This window comes from Mytilus galloprovincialis, chromosome 10 (assembly GCF_965363235.1).
Source record: "Mytilus galloprovincialis chromosome 10, xbMytGall1.hap1.1, whole genome shotgun sequence".
Classification (NCBI taxonomy): domain Eukaryota; kingdom Metazoa; phylum Mollusca; class Bivalvia; order Mytilida; family Mytilidae; genus Mytilus; species Mytilus galloprovincialis.
In genome coordinates, this window is record NC_134847.1 from 57,640,323 (window position 1) to 57,662,960 (window position 22,638).

The 22,638-nt window shown below is 32.1% G+C and overlaps 1 protein-coding gene across 1 annotated transcript; it reads right to left on the reverse strand.

Moving 5' to 3' along the window:
- Positions 1-12,385: 12,385 nt before the first annotated feature.
- LOC143049533 (baculoviral IAP repeat-containing protein 3-like) lies at positions 12,386-22,409 on the reverse strand. The gene is made up of 6 exons (XM_076223140.1): positions 22,274-22,409; positions 21,605-22,023; positions 20,691-20,808; positions 17,965-17,988; positions 13,329-13,696; positions 12,386-12,614 (listed from the first exon to the last, which is right to left on the reverse strand). Exons 2-6 carry the CDS (start codon positions 22,014-22,016, stop codon positions 12,487-12,489), a joined length of 1,050 nt encoding a protein of 349 aa, XP_076079255.1. The 5' UTR covers positions 22,017-22,023; positions 22,274-22,409; the 3' UTR covers positions 12,386-12,486.
- Between the last annotated feature and the right edge of the window lie 229 nt (positions 22,410-22,638).

Sequence of the window (22,638 nt, forward strand, 5' to 3'; positions counted from 1 at the left end):
AAGGTTGGGATTGATTTTGGGAGTTTTGGTCCCAACGAATTATGGGCCAAAAGGGTCCAAAATTAAACTTTGTTTGATTTCATCAAAAATTGAATAATTGGGGTTCTTTGATATGTTGAATCTAACCGTGTATTTAGATTCTTAATTTTTGGTCCCGTTTTCAAATTGGTAAACATTAAGGTCCAAAGGGTCCAAAATTAAACTTAGTTTGATTTTAACCAAAAATTGAATTCTTGGGGTTCTTTGATATGCTGAATCTAAACATGCACTTATTTTTTAATTATGGGCCCAGTTTTCAAGTTGGTCCAAATCGGGGTCCAAAATTAAACTTTGTTTGATTTCAACAAAAATTCAATATATGGGGTTCTTCAATATGCTGAATCCAACCACGCATTTAGATTTTTAATATTTAGGACCTGTTAATAAATTGGTTCACATTGAGGTCTAAAGGGTCCAAAATTGAACTTTATTTGATTTCATCAAAAATTGAATTCTTGGGGTTCTTCGATATGATGAAACTAACCATGTATTTAGATTTTGGATAGTGGAATACCACAAAGGGATGGTAAGAATTGTCTTTGGGAGTTATGGCTCAAAAAGGGATAAGGTACAAAAAAGGGGGGAAAAGGTTTCCAGGTGAATGGACAATTACTTAAGTATAAAACATAATTTAAAAGCAGTGTAAGGTTGGTAATTGAAACTCATTTTAATATCTCACCTAAACTGCTCTTAAATTATGTATATTGGAAATTTGCCAAAAACTTTATTATTAATAAATTCCATTGGAAATTTGCCAAAACTTTAGGTTAATGAACTTCATTGGAAATTTGCCAATATAAAATGTCGCATTGGAGTTATCTTTCTTTGTCCAGAATAGTAGTTAAATTAATTTAAATCATGATTGTATGACATTTTATATTTTATGATGTATTTAAATGAGTAGTTATTGTTGAAAACTCCATAAGAAATTTGAATTGAGATCATTTTTGGAATAAGGGAAAGGGGGAGGTGAAAAAAATTGGTGAGGTTCAATTTTTCTTATTTCAGATTTCAGAAATGAAAAAGAAAATTTCTTCAAATATCAAAGGATTAATATTCAACAGCATAAGGAATTGCTCAAAAGCAAAAAAAAAAAAAACATTTTAAGTTCATTAGACCACATTCATTCTGTGTCAGAAACCTATGCTGTGTGAACTATTTAATCACAAACCAAATTCAGAGCTGTATCCAGTTTGAATGTTGTGTCCATACTAGCCCCAACTGTTCAGGGTTCGACCTCTGCGGTCGTATAAAGCTGTGCCATGCGGAGCATCTGGTTGGTCCTGTTTTCAAATTGGTCTTCATTAAGGTCCAAAGGGTCCAAAATTAAACTTAGTTTGAATTTAACAAAAATTGAATTCTTGGGGTTCTTCGATATGCTGAATCAAAACATGTACTTAGATTTTTGATTATGGGCCCAGTTTTCAAGTTGGTCCAAATCGGGGTCCAAAATTAAACTTCGTTTGATTTCAACAAAAATTGAATATATTGGGTTCTTAAAACGCTGAATCTAACCATGTATTTAGATTTTTAATATTTGGGCCCGGTTATCAAAAATTGGTCCACATTGAGGTCTTAAGGGTCTAAAATTGAACATTATTTGATTTCATTAAAAATTGAATTCTTGGGGTTCTATGATATGCTGAATCTAACCATGTATTTAGATTTTGGATATTGGACCATAATAGGTAAATGTCCAATTTAAAAATTTTAAGTTTAAGTTCATAGACCACATTCATTCTGTGTCAGAAACCTATGTTGTGTCAACTATTTAATCACAATCCAAATTCAGAGCTGTATCAAGCTTAAATGTTGTGTCCATACTTGCTCCAACTGTTCAGGGTTCGACCTCCGCGGTCGTATAAAGCTGCGCCCTGTGGAGCATCTGGTTTTCTCATATGAAAAATTTAAGGCGAAAGATACTAAAGGAATATCTAAACTCATAAATTGAAGGTAAACTGAGAAATCATAAAAAATAATACCAAAAAGGCAAACGGAATCAATAAAATACCACATAGAAAACTGAAGACTAAGCAACACGAAACCCCATTAAAATATAAGGAGGACCTCTGGTGCTCCACATGTGAAACCCGCCTTGTTATCCAGAGAAACATGTATAACAAAAATACCGAACTGAAAGTCAAATAAAAAAAGGGGAGATCCATGTAAACTGACCAAAAAAAATCAACCAAACCCTAGAAACTTGTTGACATCGACTATTAAATCCAGTCTAAAGAAGTTAAAAAAATAGAAGAAAAATTCCAGACGTTGTTGTACAACAACAGATAATAATAGATAATCGTTGGGCATCTCATCAAGATTAAATTTTTCGCCTGTGCCGGTACGGCGAAAGTGATAAAGCAATCGAGTTGAGATGACCAATGATGATCTGTTTATTGTTATATACCTATGACGACAATGTTAATTTCATTGACAACGGCACGTGCGCCCTTACTCGGGTTAAGTTTCTAGCGATATTTTTTTTTATACCACTCTACTATGCTAAAAAAGGTAATTATCACTCAGAAAGATCATTGAAAATTTCGATTATACAATCTGACCAGTCTTCTGCTATTGATCTAGTTACTTGAAGTTATGTTTTGAATTTGGTAAATAAAACCTAAACTACATTGTTGTTCTCATATCAAACAACTTTCAGAAAATCTAATTTACAATAACTTAAATTGCAGAACTTTCTGACAATTCATTGTCACTGTTTATGTATTCAAAATTTCTTAAGGCTTTAATAATTTTAATAAAAAATATTTGGAACTATTGTGGTTCTTTTGAATAGTTTTGTATTTGCCCTTTAGTGTAATTGATCTCACCGTGAATAACTCAACAACATATTTGTTACACCCTCATAAAGTTTTCAAATGTGTCAGTAAGACCAAGGTATGTGTTGGAAGATTGCCATGCAAAGTGCACAATATATTGTTAGTTTGGTTAAAATTCCTTTTGAATAAATGTTTTTGCTAGTCCCTTTTGTATTTGAGTTCAAAGTAACATAGAAAAGAGGGGCGATGTTTAAACTCTTAAAAATTAACAACGATTGACAACATCATGGAAAATAACGACAAACAAAAAGTAAAAATCAAAAAAATTCCGAATTACAATGGAAATTCAAAGGAGAGTCCTGTAGAAAATGGTTAAATCAAACGCTCAACACCATCAAACGAATTTAAAACAACTTTCATATCCATGACTTCGTGCAGAAATTTCATTATGTTAAAAATGATTGATTAAACCTTATTTTATATCTAGCTTAACATCTCACTGTTATGATAGTCGCATAGAACTCCATTATATTGCCTAACAATGTATATAAAAAAAACCAATATAAAGGTAAAATGTAAAAAGTCGGGATACAGCAGTCAACATTGTATCAAACAAAAAACTATTTCAACAGAGGAAAACCAAATGCCATATAGACACTATAGGTTGCACTTTGTAAATACAGCTGTTTCTCAAACCACGCCTCTTTTGGGGAGAATATTCATAGCAAATTAATTTTGTTTACATACTGGTTCCCAGTTATGCTCTCTGTGTTCCATCTCATAGAGACATAACTTTGGAATGTTACCAGTAAATATACATGTGCAAATTGTTTACATTAAAATATGTGGTAACCCTTTATTCAAGGTAGGGGTAGTTAAGAAAATTAGTGTTAGTTTAAACTCTGCAAAGTTCAGGGCATATAAACATTGAAAATATGCCGCACAGCCCTACATTTTGACCTTTGAAAAAAATTGTAGTGCATATGAACTTTCAATTCTAGGATAAGATTTTTTTCAAAACTTCATAGTAAAAGTGGTACAATTTAAGCCGTAAAAGGAGTTCCTATGGGAAATTGCATTGTCAATATTTACAGAAATGCAACCTACAGACAAAGTACATAAGTTAAATATTTACCGGATTTGTTATCACATAAGCAACACGACGGGTGCCACATGTGGAGCAGGATCTGCGTACCCTTCCGAAGCACCTGAGATCACCCCTAGTTCTTGGTGGGATTTGTATTGCTTATTCTTTAGTTTTCTATGTTGTGTCATGTGTACTATTGTTTGTCTGTTTGTCTTTTTTCATTTTATTTTTAGCCATGGCGTTTTCAGTTTATTTTCGATTTATGAGTTCGACTGTCCCTCTGGTATCTTTTGTCCCTCTTTTAAGATAAAAAATTAATACAAAAAATACCGTAGCACAAAAATACAATGTCCTTATGTATAAGTACCGAGCCACGCACAAAATATATTATTAAAAATAGACTTGACAGTTTAGGTTAATGATGTACAAAAACGTAAAAACCCAAACAACAAAATCCAACTAAAAAAACTAAAGACTGAATAACACAACCCCCACCAAATACCGAGGATGATTTCTGAAGACGTGACAACATACTTAGATTGTCCTCTACATGTGACACCCATCGTGTTACCCATGTAAATTCAACCGCCAATCAAATCTACTTTCCATAGAAGTTCAAAGAAAGATGATTCCAGTTGTAAAACAGCAGAATAAACCAACTACAAAACTTAATTTCAAGGAACTACATCTTACAACTTACAACTTACAACTACATTTTAGTATAGGATCTGGCATTATCTGCTGAATTTAAAGTTATTTCTTCGAAAAGTTTAAGGACACCATGATGAGTTGAGTGGCCTTAATGAAATTTCTCTGTTACAGATGACCACAGATATGTCCATAGGTGTATATTCTGCCTCTCTCTTTTTTTAGTTCAATGTTGATTTTTGTATCCCCCTTTTTATCAATGCACTTTTATTTATACTAAATTAACTAGATGTTCGACATTGCTAATCCTGGAAGGTTTTCAGTGAAAATTAATTACTTCTTACAAGTAAGCTTTAGAACCAAGTCTTCCAAGTAATGAATTTAAAGTTATTTCTTCGAAAAGTTTAAGGACACCATGATGAGTTGAGTGGCCTTAATGAAATTTCTCTGTTACAGATGACCACAGATATGTCCATAGGTGTATATTCTGCCTCTCTCTTTTTTTAGTTCAATGTTGATTTTTGTATCCCCCTTTTTATCAATGCACTTTTATTTATACTAAATTAACTAGATGTTCGACATTGCTAGATTCAAATCCTGCAAGCCTTGGAATATCTTATCAACAGTGAGACAAGAGGGTGAAGAGGGGGTTTATAATGTATATTGTAATTTGTTAAGCCATTTTACTTCTCTTTTCTTTATAAATGTTGCCTGGTTCTCTATTGATATTTCAGCACTCCATTGTTGTTTTCCTGAGACTATGATTTTCTATTATGTATAACCCATCAATACCCTCAGGTAAATAGACACATGCAGGCGCTGTGGAAATATTGCTACAAAGAAACAGAAAATTCGTATTTTGGAAGTTGAAACCATCCCTTTTTTCTCAACATAACATATTTGTCAATTTCTAGATGTAAGTCAAGACATGAGACAGACTTATCTGTATCCAAAAGAGTTGGTATTGCTTTGCTTCGTAAAAAAGAATGGCCAACGTAGATACAAGTATCTTGTCTTAGGGAGGGATAAATCCTACTTTGTAAAGGATCACTCTGATTCGAACAAAAAATTCTCTGAAACTGATATTATCAAGATGCTTGATTTCTTGATTGACAACATATTTGTTACGTTCGGAGGACGTGTTTTTCAACTGACTGTCGGCATTCCAATGGGAACAAACTGTGCCCCTCTACTTGCCGACTTGTTTCTTTATTATTATGAGGCTGACTTCATGCAGGAACTTCTTAGGAAGAAAGATGAGAAGTTAGCAATACTCTACTTTTCGCTACATAGATGATGTTCTTTCACTAAATAATTCAAAATTTGGTGACTATGTGGAACGCACCTATCCAATCGAGCTAGAGATAAAGGATACTACAGATACAGTTAAGTCGGCCTCATATCTTGACTTACATCTAGAAATTGACAATGAGGGTCGGTTGAAAACAAAACTTTACGACAAAAGAGATCATTACAGCTTTCCAATTGTGAACTTTCCATTTCTAAGTAGCAACATTCCAGCAGCACCTGCATACGGGGTATATATCTCCCAATTGATACGATATTCCCGTGCTTGCATTTCCTATCATGATTTTCTTGATAGAGGGTTGCTGCTCACAAGGAAGCTATTAAACCAAGAGTTCCAAATGGTGAAGTTGAAATCATCCCTTCGTAAATTTTACGGACGCCATCACGACTTGGTTGACCGTTATGGAATAACCGTTTCACAAATGATATCGGATATGTTCCTTACGTCGTAACTACAATCCCCTTCCCTTTCATGAATGTGACCTACCGAATTAGACTATTTACCGGATTAGTTATCACATAAGGTAGCAATACACAGTTAGGAGTTTAGTTTCGCATTTTGGCCCCTGTGGATTTTTCAAATAGGAAAGTTATTGTGTAATAAAATGCATTTTTAGACAGCTGAGTGCTAATTCAGCCTTCAAAGATGGTTTATAAGAGCATCAAGATTATTTTTTACATGTTTTATGGGCTGTTTTCTGTTTGACAATCCGTATTTTCATAGCTAGACCGGCCATTGGTCCAGAAATTAATGTAATGTTTACAAACACTTTTTTTCTACACGAAGTTTTTGACGCAATTTTACAAAAAAATGAGACGAAAGACATATGATTTTCATTGGATTTGCTGAATGATATATGCATGTATACAGTTTCAGAAAAGGTATTACTTCAAGCGATTGAAATTCTACTTTTAGCCAAATTTTGGGGAAATATGTGACATCCTTTCCCCCCTTTTTGCAATATTTTATAACAAATAAATACAGATTGTTGCCATGGATACACCCAAAAGAAATTATATTTTACCATTTTATATACTGGATATAAAATCTATGGAAGATTCTGTTTACATACATATGCCCATGCATGACACAAACAGTAAGCTTGATATTGCAAGAAGGCAATGAAAAGGGAATGGTAAAATTTATAAGGGCAAATTTTAATATTTTTTCCTAACTGTTTATTGCTACCTAAGCAACACGACGGGTGCCACATGTGGAGCAGGATCTGCTTACCCTTCCGGAGCACCTGAGATCATACCTAGTTTTTTGGTGGGGTTCGTGTTGTTTATTCTTTAGTTTTCTATGTTGTGTTGTGTGTGCTGTTGTTTGTTTGTCCTTTTCATTTTTAGCCATGGCGTTGTCAGTTGGTTTAGATTTATGAGTTTGACTGTCCCTTTGGTATCTTTCGTCCCTCTTTTATATAATCCTGGTACTTTTGATAACTATATCTGTTATATCAAGTTCGATGAAATAGATGCGTTCAACACAGTCATCATTAATTTGGATTATGTAGTAAAAAGATATCTATATAGCGGAACGGAATTTAACGGAGAGTTTTATGCTCATTCATCTCAAGCTCATGTGTGAGTGTATCGCATATGATAAAAGGAAAACGTCAACAAGAAGAGTACAATAAGATCCCATAGGAAGGCCGATTAATTTTTGGAGAAATAGTCCTCGAAACGCGACAATTTATAAAAAATAACGAGACTGTTGATGTTGTCAGATTTTTTGGTGATTTTATTTGTTTTAATCAAAGTTGTTTTTTTTTCTCACAAAGTATGATTTATCCCTACCAAAAAAACAAGATATTTGTGTATACGCTAGCCATTAACTTTTTATCAAACAAATGTAGAAGAGTTATTATTTCAATCTGTCAAAGGCTTCCACAAGACGTTAGATGTAATCCATCAAAATTTACACTTAAAAATTACATAAATCGAGATAATAAGAAAGTCCCTACATATTATAAAACTGGTTGTAGAAAAGGCCAAATACTTTACGCCAGACTCCGGTTGAACTGCAGTGGCTTAAATGAACACCTTTTCCAGAAAAATATTGTTCTTTCCAGCCTGTGTAAATGTGGGCAAGTTGTCATAATTATAGACTCATCAGGGCACAAACCATTTCTACACTACCAATATATAATGTACAAACATTAGTATTAGGTAGTGAACTCATCAGTGATGAGGAAAACGAATATATTTTTAAAGTTGTACAAAGATTTATTTTAGAAACAGGGAGATTTGGTCCATAACAATTATCTTTATGTCGATGTCGATTTAGATGTTGAAACTTTGATTTAATGTTACCTTTTTTTCGGAACATTTACATATTTCTCAGATACATGAACCATAATTATAATAAAAAGAGTTGATCACATTTTTCGATCAAACTGACTTCTGAGTAACGGGCAAACCACAGAATAAACATGTTAAATGTGAATTGAAAATTAGATTATACGAGTTTCTTATATACTATGTTCCTAATTTTGTCATTTTTTCTTAAGGGAGACGGATTTATATAAGTTTTTCTTGTTTCCGAATCCCTGTATTTATATTGTATATTTATATTTCATGCACTTTTTGAAAAAATATTGTTAAAACTAAAGTTTTAAATGGAATATACTGGTGTGAACAATAGAGATATCTAATGTCTTTCGAAATTGCAAGGGAAATGAGATACATATAGAATAATAATTATGATATTTTATTCTGATTGGCTAAATGCACATCACGTGTTATTCCGTAAACAATTGCATTGCTCAATAAAACTTTTCATTCGTGATAACACGTGGTCCAATAATAAAGTGCACAGGTGAATTAAATTAAACAATAATAAAATTCGTGTTTTCATGATTATTGCTAAAAAAATGTAATTATAAGTATTGAATGCTTCTTTTTGTAACTTCATAGGGTTGTAAAAGCGTTGACCGTGCGCACATTTTTAGTATGAAGCGCTTCCGCGCTTCATACAAAATGTACTTCGGTCAACGCTTTTACACCCCAATGAAGTTACAAAAAGAAGCATTCAATTCTTAAATACATGGCAAAATTCGTATCGCATGCTGTATCACCACGAGAAACCAATATCAGTCCCGAGGGCTGATATTGAAAGAGTGGTGATACAGCTTGCGATACGGATTTTGCCATGTATTATTCTGTTTATCATATATTTTAATAGAATCAGATTTATAGGATATCCATTTTTTTAAATCGTCTGAAATTATAAGCTAGCAAAGACGGTGGGCATCAGCTGTTGTCTGCTCTATGGTCGGGTTGTTGTCTCTTTGACACATTACCATTCTCATTTCTATAATGATTTTCCTGTATTTTTCCAGCTGACTTGTTATTTTTATAGACATCCTTATTTGCTTAATATCCACATCGTAATGGCCCCTATAATCTTATTACATTCCCAATATATGTTAAAGACAATGTATTAGAATGCACCCACTAACGATACTGTCCTATTATTTCAACTAAAATTAACATTTATCAAATAAATAAAAGATGTAGAAATGTTTAAAGTTTAATTTATTGTTTATTTGTTGATGATATCATTCATGATCATTTTAATTTGCTGAAGAGGTGAACAGCAAGACAAATATTTCTTGAAAAATCTACATGTATTCTAACCAAAATTTAAACCATAAAAATTTGCATTTGTGTTTAATCCATCAGGTAATGAAAAAAAACTTCACGAAAATTATGACCAAATAAACTTCATATATTTCTACATCTAATTGTGTCTTTTTATATATATATATAAATTGCTCATAAAGTTACTGGGTAATAATTTGTTGAAAAAATATCGATTTTAGTTGAAATGATAGGACATTTTTTTTAGTGGAAACTTCATTTTTTTCCCTATGCCATGAAACACAGCAACTGAAAGTCATAGGTCAAACATTGAGGTCATTCGAATTGTGACGTCATGCCAGGTATGCGATACGGGGTATGCGATACGGGTTTAGCCATGCGATACAGGGTATGCGATACAGGGTAGGTGAGACAGACTGGAAAAAAGAACCTTTATTAGATATACAAAATTGCTGTATTTTGTACTAAACATATGATAAACATTAATATATACATATTATGAATTTTGAGGTCTTTTGGAAAATTTATGTGCTATATTTAGACCCCTCGACTTAGACATATGTTTTGCATGCACTCGTATAAAAATTGCGGTTTTTATGCAACACAATCATAGGTTTGAACGTTGTTTCCAATTAAGACTTGTTCTCCAATTGATCTTTTTTTTAGTATCTCAATCTGAACCAAACCGTCACTCAGTAAGCATTTTTACAGCAACTTTGAAGCTCGTCTTTAATTGTGTTTTAATTGATCGATGTTGCTAGTGTGGAATGAGGTTTCGTGGAGCACTTGAAAGACCAAGCGGTTTAACGTTGTTTAATGACACTTAGATACAATGAAAGAACCAAAGGAGCATGCACAGAACAAGACTATTTTTTTTTTTTTTTTTAGATTTTTCTCTATTATATATATCGTAGGTGTACAATGTGCATTTTCCAAATGAATTGTCATGACCTTATATCGATATTAGCAATGTCGTCTTTGATGATAGTTGTTGCACGAGTTTCCATAGTCTCATATAGGTTTTTTGTATTATCGACCTTACAGCTTTAACCAATTTGCAAAGAGCATCTATGTCATTTTTAACGCGTTAAGAAAATTGCCTGGCATACTTTTTGACTGAATTGATTAATGTTTTAAATTTGTGTTTCCAATTTATGGATATAAGCTCCCAGTATTGAAGCCCTTTTGGCCAACACATTTAGAAGATAAGTTTTGCTGACTATGTTCAGATACGGAATGTAACGTGGTCAGCCAGATTATATATGAATAGGAACAAGCACATGTGCAGTTTTGAGGAGTTAACTTGGATTCGTCATTATCCAGATCATTCATCACTAGTTTATAATTCAATATTTTAACGACAAAAGGTGTGGTATAAAATGATAGGAATATATTGATCTTCAAAATAGAGAGGTATTTCTGATTGAACTGATTTATGGTGAAGGATATCGAATAAATTGATGGCACCAATAACTTTGTTGGCAAAGGAAAGTTCTAGAGTAGATTATTTCTCCGTAACATTTTCCCTATGCAAAATGGTAAATTTCTACCGCTAGCTATGAGTCTGTATTTGCTTGAACGTTAAGGAGGAAGGCATTGTGGAGTTTTCCACAAATAAGTTGTTAGGACAAGGACATCTCGTAAGGAGTGGCGACATTAGCTTCATGTGAATACAATGATTACCCATTGGCTTTTATGTGAATGGTCATCAGTGGAAACATTCATCAATATATGTACTAGTATTCGTGTATAATGATCATTGCGGCGAGGAGTAGAGTCGAAATTTTTCCTATCAATTACAGAGCTACCGGAAGGACTAGATAAGATACATATATCACTATTTATTTTTCATTACAACTAACTGTTGTCGCCATTCTAAATAAACTCGTCATAGATACCAGGATTAAATTTTGTACTTACGCTAGACGCGCGTTTCGTCTACAAAAGACAAAGTGACGCTTGAATCCAAAAAAGTTTATAAGGCCAAACAAATTACGAAGTTGAAGACCATTGAACACCAAAATTACTAAAAGTTATGTCAAATACAGCTAAGGTAATCTATTCCTGAGGTAGAAAAACCTTAGTATTTCAAAAATTCATTCTTTAAACTAGTTCTTTCCGCTACTGCTCTCATAATCAACCATTTATTTTATATATCTGAAACCTCTTAGAAAATAGTTATCCCTTCACACATTGATAATAAAAAGCCACAGTAGTCTACCGCTGTTCAATAGTCATATTTGGATTTAGCAAAAACAGATCCCGTTAACAAACTAAAACCGTGGGAAACACGTGAGCTTTTATTTGTGTTTCTTTATCTTTGAATGCATCTTGAGAAGTCTGACTTTTTGTCATAATATTCTTGTTTTTTCCTTAAAAGGCAAATATGTAAACAATCATTAGTAACGACAATATGCAACACATGGCTTGATGGCTTGTAAATTACTAAAAATGTTGTACAAATGTATGCTAAACGGATCGTTGACATTTTTGAATTCTACTTTTCTTGGTAAAAATTCAATTTGTTCACAGAATGACCTGATTGTATTTCTTGAATACGCAAATACCTTACTTTGTTAAAATGTGCATAGCGAATCATAAAACCATAAAAAAAGAAGTAAAGATTTAAGATAACTTTACATTTAATTTAGTCTTTTAAGGATTAAAGTTGATAATTCAAAGATTAATATTGATAATAACAATATCAAAGATAATAATTCCACGATTTAGGTTGATACTCTGAATAGTTAATAATTTCAAGATTGAAGTTGGAAATGCCAAGTTTAAATTTAATAATTCAAAGGTTAAAATCGATTATTTGAAAAATAAATAAAAAAAAGATGACCCTTATACGCTTCCGAAATTTGGACCTTTCAGTTGCTAATACTTTATTAAATAATTCATTAATAATTCAACACAATAAGAAAAATTAGAACAAACAAATAAAGCAATCCGAATACTAGATTGCGACAATGATAAAAGTTGAAACGTCGTTTCCTATGATTGTTAAAGAGACATTTCCGTCTAAGCCGTTTTTTGACTAAGAGGACAGTCCGGAAATATTCTCGTATGTTCTTTTGATGGTACATCATCAGCTTCCCAATCACAGACACACCCATCACACATGAAACATTTACATATGTCACGTTTTCCTGAATGGAATGAAATAAAGAAAAAAATTATAATCTACTAAGTCAATAGTTTACTTTTCAGTTTACTTGACAGTTTATTTAACCTCTTAAATTTGGTGTATGTACTGTATCTAACCAAGCTATACAAGTTAAATATTGTTCATTGTCTTTAATTTTTTAACGTTATTCTCGGATGAAACAGCTGTTGAAGAGCCCGTTTGTCATTTGTTAATAATTGTAATATCTTTTTTTCTGTATATTACTCGGATGAAACTTTATACATCCAAAGTTGAAATAACTGCAGTGTTTCTATTAGTTTGTTTATTCAATAATTTGGTATTAATATTATACTTAGCTGCTATTTCGGATAAAATATAATTTTTAATAGTTTTTGACATAACTTTTTAAATGTCATCCGTCACAATCACGAATTTTATCTAGACAGTGGAACCACTTACATATAAATATAGTGAAAGAAATTAAACGGCGCTATTCCTCATTTTTAGTTCCAACAACCTCAGTCACATTTGACCTGTGATTCATTTATCTATTCTTTATGTCTCCTTCATATAGCTCCCAACGTTTCTTTTCATATGTATATACCCCTGAATTTCAAGAATTAGATGAATCAACGTGAATTTTTAGTTGAATTTTCATCAAAAACGACTTTTGCATTAGTATTTTATAATTATAGTATATTTATCTGAATCAGTTCACAGATAAAAAAAACTTCACCTGTATAAAACAACCCAGCTGAAGCCAGATCAATAGGACTCTGTGGTAGATTTTGTGGCCAATTTCGAAATGAAGCTAGTCTTTCTTCATAATTTGCATACTTGCAAACTTTTCGACATTGTCCGAAATTAACAGCATGCTGTTTATGAACGTTATCGCCAGGTCTCCATCCACTCAAAACACCCCCACAAAATGCACACTGCACCATATCAGGTGATCCCATGTAATAAAATCCATCGTCACACAGTTCCTTTGGAGATACATTCGGATTGGACCATTCTTGAAAAGTGTTCATTCTTAGTTCATAGTTCTCTCTCATTGGTCGAAGTCTTTCTAATGGATGCTGCGGAATTTCATCATAGCCCATCCTAGAATGGAATCAGAAGTATATTAAAGGCTCTTTTTTTTTTAAAGTTTATTAACACGTGAAATGTGTAAAAAAAAGAGTAGAAAATCAATTATTGCAAGTATACATGAAATATTGGCTAATGGAAGCATTATTCATGAATATTATTGAATCTTTATTTACTAGAAAAAAGGGAGACAAATCGCTGATATCATTGAACCAAGATTCCACAATCTAAAATGTTTCGAAGGAGTATAATTAATTAAAAGGACCAATGCATACTTTGTTCTATTTTGAATTATTAACCCACAAGGTAGATAATGTATCAATTTCAATAATTGTAAAAGAATTATATTTGAAAATCGGTTTAGATATCAAATCATTTGCAAATATTCTATATAAATAAGAAGATATGGCAGGAGTTCCAATGAGACAACTCTCTATCAAAGCCACAAAGCACGAAAAGTTATCAATTATGGGTCGAAGTTAGGCCTTCAATATAGAGTCTTGACTCACACCGAACATCAAGCTATAAAGAGTCCAAAAAATGACAAGTGTAGAACAATTCAAACAGGACAACACATCATTTAATACGAGATACCATTCATTAATTCATACGAACAAAGCGTGATAGTATTTTAAAGAAAATCTAACAGTTTTCCTTTTCATGATAAAAGTATACATAGATTATTTTAATCAGTAGAATGTATTTTAAGTCCAGCTCAATTTCGCTATCACGGGTCTAAACATTTTGAAAATTCCTATGCAGGTTTTCATATCAATTGTTATCAAAGCTACCAAGATTATAATTTAGTACGCCAGACGCGCGTTTCGTCAACATAAGACTCGTCATTGACGCTCAAATCAAAATAGTTATAAAGCCAAACAAGTACAAAGTTGAAGAGCATTGAGGACCCACAATTCCAAAAAGTTGTGCCAAATACGGGTAAGACAATCTATTCCTGGGATAAGAACATCCTTAGTTTTAAAAAAATCAAAGTTTTGTAACAGGAAATTTATAAAATGACAATATAATTGATATTCATGTCAACACCGAAGTGCTGACTACTGAGCTGGTGATACCCTCTGGAATGAAACGTCCACCAGCAGTGGCATCGACCCAGTTGTAATTTGTTATTAAAGGTACCAGGATTATAATTTAATACGCCAGACGCACGTTTCGTCTACATAAGACTCATCAGTGACGCTCGAATTTTTTATGCATTATGATACTTTCTAGGAAGTCAACAAAACGTGTACTGGTATGATAGTAAAGGTGACGCATTGATATATTTTACCTAATAAGTAAACAAACAGCAGATAAATCTTTAACAGCCATATTAAAAGGAAATGTTTATTTTTAATTTTAAAGTACAGTAAAATTAACATCAAACACGTACATATTTGGTTGAAAAGATAGAAAATGAGGAGTGCATGATATATTATTTATTAAGAAAAGCCTTTTTTTCTCTACAAAAAATATATAAACACACATTTGATCGAACAAATTGTAAATTAAAGGTAAGTGGAAAAGCTTACCTATCATGTAGAACTAATCTATTCCTTCAATTAAGTGTGTAAGAGGAATGTTTAAATCAATAGGTCATATACAATCTGATTATGATTTGAAAGGCTCTGTTAAACTTGTTAATTTTTTGTAAAATCCAACATTTTTGTGGTAAAAATTTTCAAATACAATTGAACCAAATTGAATACATTGCTCAAATTGTAACCCATGCAATTTTTCCTCTTGGTTTTTCTTAATGCTATTAACAGATAATGACTAGGGTTCCTTAACTAGTCAGATTAGGCTTAAGGATTTCCGCTTTTACATTTCAAAATAACAAGCGTATAAATTGATGGTATATAAACAAAGAAAGTTACAAAGGCAAACAAAATGAAGGATGTGCTAGTTTTCGAGACATAGTCATAAACAAAATCTGTCGGGAAATAATTTTATCAAGATTTTATTTTTTAACACTTGCCTCGTTTCCTTTCAAAAACTGAAAACATAACAAGGATATTACAAGATTTGCAAAGATTGCATTTTAAACTATATGTTCAAATTATGGAACGAAAAGTAGGATTAGTGGACAAAATGTTTAACGTCACTACATGAATAAAACCAGATGATTCCAAATGTGTGGGGGAAAAAATAAAAATAAAAAAGCAGGAGAAGCGAACATCATTAAAAGTGACCTTACATTATGCCTATTTTGGTATGACTTGTTAAACGGTAACAACTGCCATCACGTCTATTTATATTTATATGAAACATTTACCAATGAAAGCAGTGTTCATATTTATTTTTGGTACGAGTTTGGCCATTTTGGAATTTCTATTTCACAGATGATATCGGATATTTTGTAATTACAATCCAGTTCCCTTTCCGTAATGTGACCTACCGAACTAGACTTTTTACTGGTTTTGTAAGAACATATGCAACACGACGGGTATGGCATGTAGAGTAAGATCTTCTGACCCTTCAAGAGCACCTGAGATGGCTCCCAGTTTGTGGGGGTGTTCGTATTGCTTATTCTGTCGTTTTTATGTTGTCTCATGTGTACTATCATTGTCTGTCTGTCTGGCGTTTTCAGTTCATTTTCGATCAATGAGTTTGAATGTTCCAGCTCTGGTTTCTTACGCCCCTCTTTTACAGGAAGAAAACTGAACAATTCTCTGATTTAGTTGTACCAAGTCCTACAGGCTGAAATATCAGGTAATTCGAATTCGATTCGCATTCACTTATTCTAATAACTGGATTCATATTTTTTTTATATATATTTTATTGGGAAGGAGTTTTCGTGGGTTACAGATTTCGAGTTTCGCCTAAAGTGTGCATCCAACCTGATATAAATGTTTATTTGGTTAAACGTTTTAAATCATGGTTTAACTTTACCAATGAAACCCGCTCAAAATTAATCTCCAATGAATACTAATGATTCCACAGTAGGTATCTTCGCATACGAAACATTTTGCGTCCAAACGTAAATTTGATATGAATTGCAATGCGAGTCAAATTCGCTTTACTGTCCGAACGACATAAACTTAATACATGCATTTTTAATAAAAAAAAAAAAAGAAGTTATAATTCAAAACAAAACAAGCATTTAACATCCAATAACATCTCCAAACTCGCTTTCCTTAACTGATATTACATTTATCGGAATCATCTCTTTTTCATTCCAATAACAAGTCTATGGTTTTCTTATTTATTCCTAGAACATTTTGCTTTCCTTTTGCTTTGCAAAAAACATCGTTTAACTAAAAAAAGTCTTTTGATTTATCTTTAAAAACGTCTTCTTTAGGGAACGACCATTTGATTGTTAAGGAGTGTACTAGGACAAAATTTGAAATTAAATGGCAGGAGCTATAAAAGGCTTTAATATTTTTAGCTCTTCAATTCTTTCAGCTTATGTTTTTATTCTGCCTGTATCTCGGGATCTTACATATCCATGCTAACTAACTTATTTTATACTAAAATTTTGTACATAAACGTGTCGGTTTCTATGAGTCATAGATGACCCAGCATCAATAGCAACAAACGCACAGCACACAATAAGAGAGAATGTCCCCATTAACTACCCTTTACTATCCGTTGTAAATCATTGTCGGAAATGTCGGACTTGTCGGCATGTACGCATTTGACCTCATGACCACAATGACGTCATTATGGTTTTTGCCTAAAACATTTCTTAGTTTTACGTTTTTAGTTCTAAAGAATCAAGAAATCATGATAATAATCCTTTAATTTGTCCATTGATAACACTTGTTCGGGTAATTCGAAATACAATTTAGAGAGTAAGTTTAATTTGGAATTGAAGATAACCAACTAATTTGCATAAACAAAACCGCATTTCTAATGTGAATTTAATAATACGAATTAGCCAATTCGAATTAAATTTAAAAAAAGAAAAGTGTGTGAACGTGATAAGCGAATTTGATCCACAATCGATTCGAATTTAATGTACGTGTGAACGAGGCATTATATTGATTGTAAATTTTCTCGGAATGGCATCAGCATAAAAAAGTGACAAATTCTGAAATTGTGCTTTTTAGGAGTACAAGTAATTTGGAATATAAGAAAGCTTAAACAAGCCTTTGAAAACAAAATGTTTTTAATATCTTGTGCAGTAAAGTGTACACGATACACATACACACATAGTAGAAAGAGAAGAAGTACATGATACATTTACTATTTAGATAATTGTTTTACTGGTAGAAAAAAGTTTATATACACTTATTTGCTTGCATAATATTGTAAATAATAGAAAAGTAAAGTAGCTTTGCCTATCATGTAGGACTAATATATTCCTTCCATTAAACAGTTATATCGCTGTTTATAGCATTACATTTATGAATTAACGGATATAGGAGTTTATCAGCGGAAGATTTACTTTTATTAAGTCCATAAACCAATTGATTTTGTTTAGGGTACCTTTGTTGAATCTGTTAAGTTTATTTGTAACGTCCTATATTATTGTCGTGAACATATTCACCAATATTGAACTTAGTCATAAGTCTAATTTTAAACTGAGCCATTTTCATTAAGCTATTGACTTGGTTTCCCGAAATATTTGAAGTCCGTTCGGACTGCAGTTTTTATTTTTACGTCTATTGGTATTTGTGAATAATTGTCTTCTTTTTATATGCTTTTAACAACATAAAAGTAAAATGTATAACAGTCGTGAAATTTCACTAACAGCATGTTTCTTTGCTCTGAAAAAAAAAAAAACAATAATGTGAACAGTCAGGACCTTATGTTCATTGGTTGGCGTTTGTTGGTGTGGTTCATAAGTGATTTTCGTTTTTTTCGTTATTTTTATCGATAAGACCGTTACGTTACTTTCTTGAATTGTTTTACACTAGTCTTTTGTTTGGGGGGCCCTTTATAGCTTGTTGTTCAGTGTGAGTCAAGGCTCCATGTTGAAGACTAGACTTTGACTTATGATTGTTAACTTTTTATACAATATGACTTGGATGGAGATTTGGCACTTATTTCATATCTAGATCTTCCTATTTATATTGGCCGTTATTCACAAACCTAGAACAACCATTATTACAGTTGGCTATGTATTCTTAACTAAATTTTTTCACCCTCTAGCAGATATATCCTTATCTCCTATTTAACAGTATAGTTGCACATTATATATAATTTTGTGGTATCTTCATTTTGGTCTTCAAACATGACTAGATTGAGCTACTGAGTATAAAAAATGACCTTGTGCAATGCCAAAATATTAGTATCGAAAGGATGTTCAATACATATTTGGTTCTGCACTTATTTAATAAAAGGTTTTAATTTATTTGTAGTAAAACAATCACTGATTTTGAAATAAGTTATTACTGATGCACTTTCAGTGCTTGTTGAAAATATGCATTGTCACTAAAGACACTGTTTATTTGGAAAAACATAAAATCATCGTCCAAAAAAGAAAAGGAATAGAATACGATACTAATCAAGAATTTGTGCAGTTATTGCTGTTTATATTTGATTTATTTAAAGAATGTATCTTTTGGGAAACAGGAGTCTAGTGTAACAAGTCATCAGCCAAATTTCTACTACTATATCTACTTTTTTTCTATCTTTCGTGATCCCTAGTCTTTAGTTTTCTATGTTCTGTCTTATGTACTAGTATTTGTCTATATATCTTTTTTTTCTACATTTTAGCCATGGTGTTTTCGGTTTATTTTAGATGGGGTTGAATATCCCTCTGGTATGTGTCGTTCCTGTTTTACAAATATGATATTTTTCAACCATTACTGATACGTTGATTTTCGTTAAATTTACTGTAAAAATATATATATATATATATATATACGTGTATATACAACTCGTCTAAACATCAACCCAACAATATTAGATCTGTAAATTTGCTTTCGCAAATTTTTTGTTCTTCCCTCGCCTGGATTCGAACCCATGCTACTGAGATATCGTGACACCAAATCGCCTGCACTGTAGCCGTCACGCTAGACCACACGACCACCTGGGCTTCATAAAAATGAAGCTTTCGGTGGCCGGGTGTTACCTTTCCACGTCAGTTTTAATCTAGCGTCGTACTACAGTACATAATATATAAGGCATGAAGATGTTATTTTTACAGATCAGCTAAATATTATCTATAGTAAAGGATCCTACAAATTAATGTAAGATACAGTCATATAATTATATTTATAAGTACGTCTGAGCAAGTGACAACTCTACAACAGATTTATCCATCGGATCACCAGCAATGATGGTGATACATGGCTGTGTACATTATGTACAACTCGTCTAAACATCAACCCAACAATGTTAGATCTGTAAATTTGCTTTCGCAAATTTTTTGTTCTTCCCTCGCAGGGATTCGAACCCATGCTACTGAGATATATATGGAAGTATTCGAAATACTAAAGATATTCTACCTCAGGCATTGATTTCCTTAGTCCGCATAGATGCAGTTTTCCAGATTGATCAATACATAATTCCTTGGATTAAAAAAGGAAAGTTATTTAGCCACGATAAATGTTATAATTGGTAACTGCATACACCATTTCTTGTATGTATGAAAACTGTAAACCACGTCAAATCTATATACATTTGTAAGATTTATAAGAAACCATCACACTGGTATCTTATGCTAAACGTTTAATAACGTGATAAAAAAAACAAAGTCACATTGATTGAAAACTGTAAATATATTATGTATTTAACAATTGTTTTATGATTATATTTCTATAATCCAACAACTTGTCAAGACAATGTCTCTTAAGATATGCAATCATTATCATTATTATAACATTGAACAGTTTTTTTCTGGTAGCATATTTGATCCAAATTTATGTTTGTTCCATAAATTATGTCCTTCCTGCTTATGCAGTTTCATCCTATTTCAAGAGATGCATATAGATAAAACACACTTTCTACGGGCAAATCTGGAGGTCTATTTATCGGAATACTAATCACAACTTAGACATTTTGTATCCTTTATCATTTGATTTTGTCTTTTTCAGATAATGGAAACGTTGGTTTCTACCTTTGACTTAGTGGGCAAGTGGGAAACAATTTTCTGTGTTCTATTTCAGGTATATCATTATCTTCCCATTCTGTTATATGTCCTCCACACATGTAACATACACATATACCATGTTCTCCTAAAAAGATACACTCTTATATATTATTATTCAATTATTCAGTGGGATGAATGTATTAAAAAAAGTTATCGAATAAATCATATTTTAATGTTTATTATGAAAATGTTTTGTCATTATTTAAATTGCAAAATAATAATAATATTTCCGGTCTCCTATAACAAAATTATTAAATTTGAATTTTCCTGTGTACTTTGTTATGTGTTCAGTAGTTGTTGTTTTGCTGTTGTTCATAAGTGTGTTCTTTTTAAATAGACAAGACCGTACATTTTCCTGTTTGAATTGTTTTATAATAGTCATGTTGGGGCCTTTAATAGCTTACTTTTCGGTGTAAGACAACGTCCATGATGGAGAGTGTACTTAGACTTATAATTGTTTACTTTTTGTACATTGTTACTTGGATGGAGAGTGAGTCTCATTGGCACTCATACCACATCTTCTTCTTTTAAAAAAAATAAAAAATGCATTTTTAAATATGAAATGTTACTCTAGAAACAAAAAAAAAATAATCAAGGCTTATTTTTTTCAAAAGTTAAATGAATGACTGACAATGTTTTTAAGTTGATCCGATTTCTTCAAAGCGATGATAAATTGATTTGACCCTGACAAGCATTATTAGTCATCAATGATACAGGTCATATGTTTCAGCATGCCAGAACGTGACGTGTTTCGTCTACATAATACATGTAAGCATAAACTTATTCAAGTTAGAAACGAACTTGAAGAGAATAAAAAAATTCCAGAATTTTGATTCAAATTCGAGTCAATGCCATGAAGGAATATGGTAAAAACAACTCACCTTTATAAAACAAGCCTGCAGTGGCTAGATCTATCGGATTCTGTGTAAAACTCTCCGGCCAGTTGTTGTATGTTAAAAGTCTTTCATTATACACTGCATATCTGGTATGTTTCACCATACGGACTACTATACAATGTCCATAATTAGTAGCATGTTTAATATGAATGTTATCACCACAGTTCCAACCACTCAAAACACCCCCACAGAAAGCACATTGGACCTTATCACCTATACCCATGTAATAAAATCCATTATCACACAGGTCTTTAGTATTTATACTGGGATTGGACCATAGCTCAAAAGTACCCATTCTTAGTTTGTAGTCTTCTCTCAATGGTCCAAGTCTGTCTAACGGATGCTGTGGTACTTCATCACGGCCAGGTGCTCTTGGCATGAGAGAAACTGTACACATATTTGTTCTAAAATATAATAAAAAGGTTTTCGGTTCTTAGATACAAATATACACAGTAAACATTGTTTTATGCACAACTATTTTGTATATAAAACTGTTTTGGTTATAATTCTGCAGACTGTTAAGAAATAACATTGAAAATGAAATAAAAATGTTAAAACAAAATATTAACAAAAAAAGATTCGTCTGTCCACAAGAGTCAGATAGCTATACTTTGCCAATTATATTTTTTGAATGCTGCATTGCACAACACTTACCTATTGATTTTAGTTCTTTAAATTCAAGGCTTGTCTGGTCAGTGTTACACAGTAAAAGCAAACTTGATTTTAACATGTTTAAGAAATTATTACTTTTCTATATACATGTTTCCTCAAATTTATAAAACGGCATTGCCACCTTTCAAAATTTCAAAAGTATTTGTTATAGGTTGAAATATATGAATTCCCATTCTAGTGTAAATTAGACCGTACACGGTTTCAATTGGGCAAGTATTTATATTAAAAGGTGTTTCCCAAATATTTCAGAATTGAAATTTTCAAGTTTAATTAACCTATTTGACAAAAATAGTAACATCTTAAAAAGAAGTACACATTAATATTAATTTGAAATGCATTATGGAAGA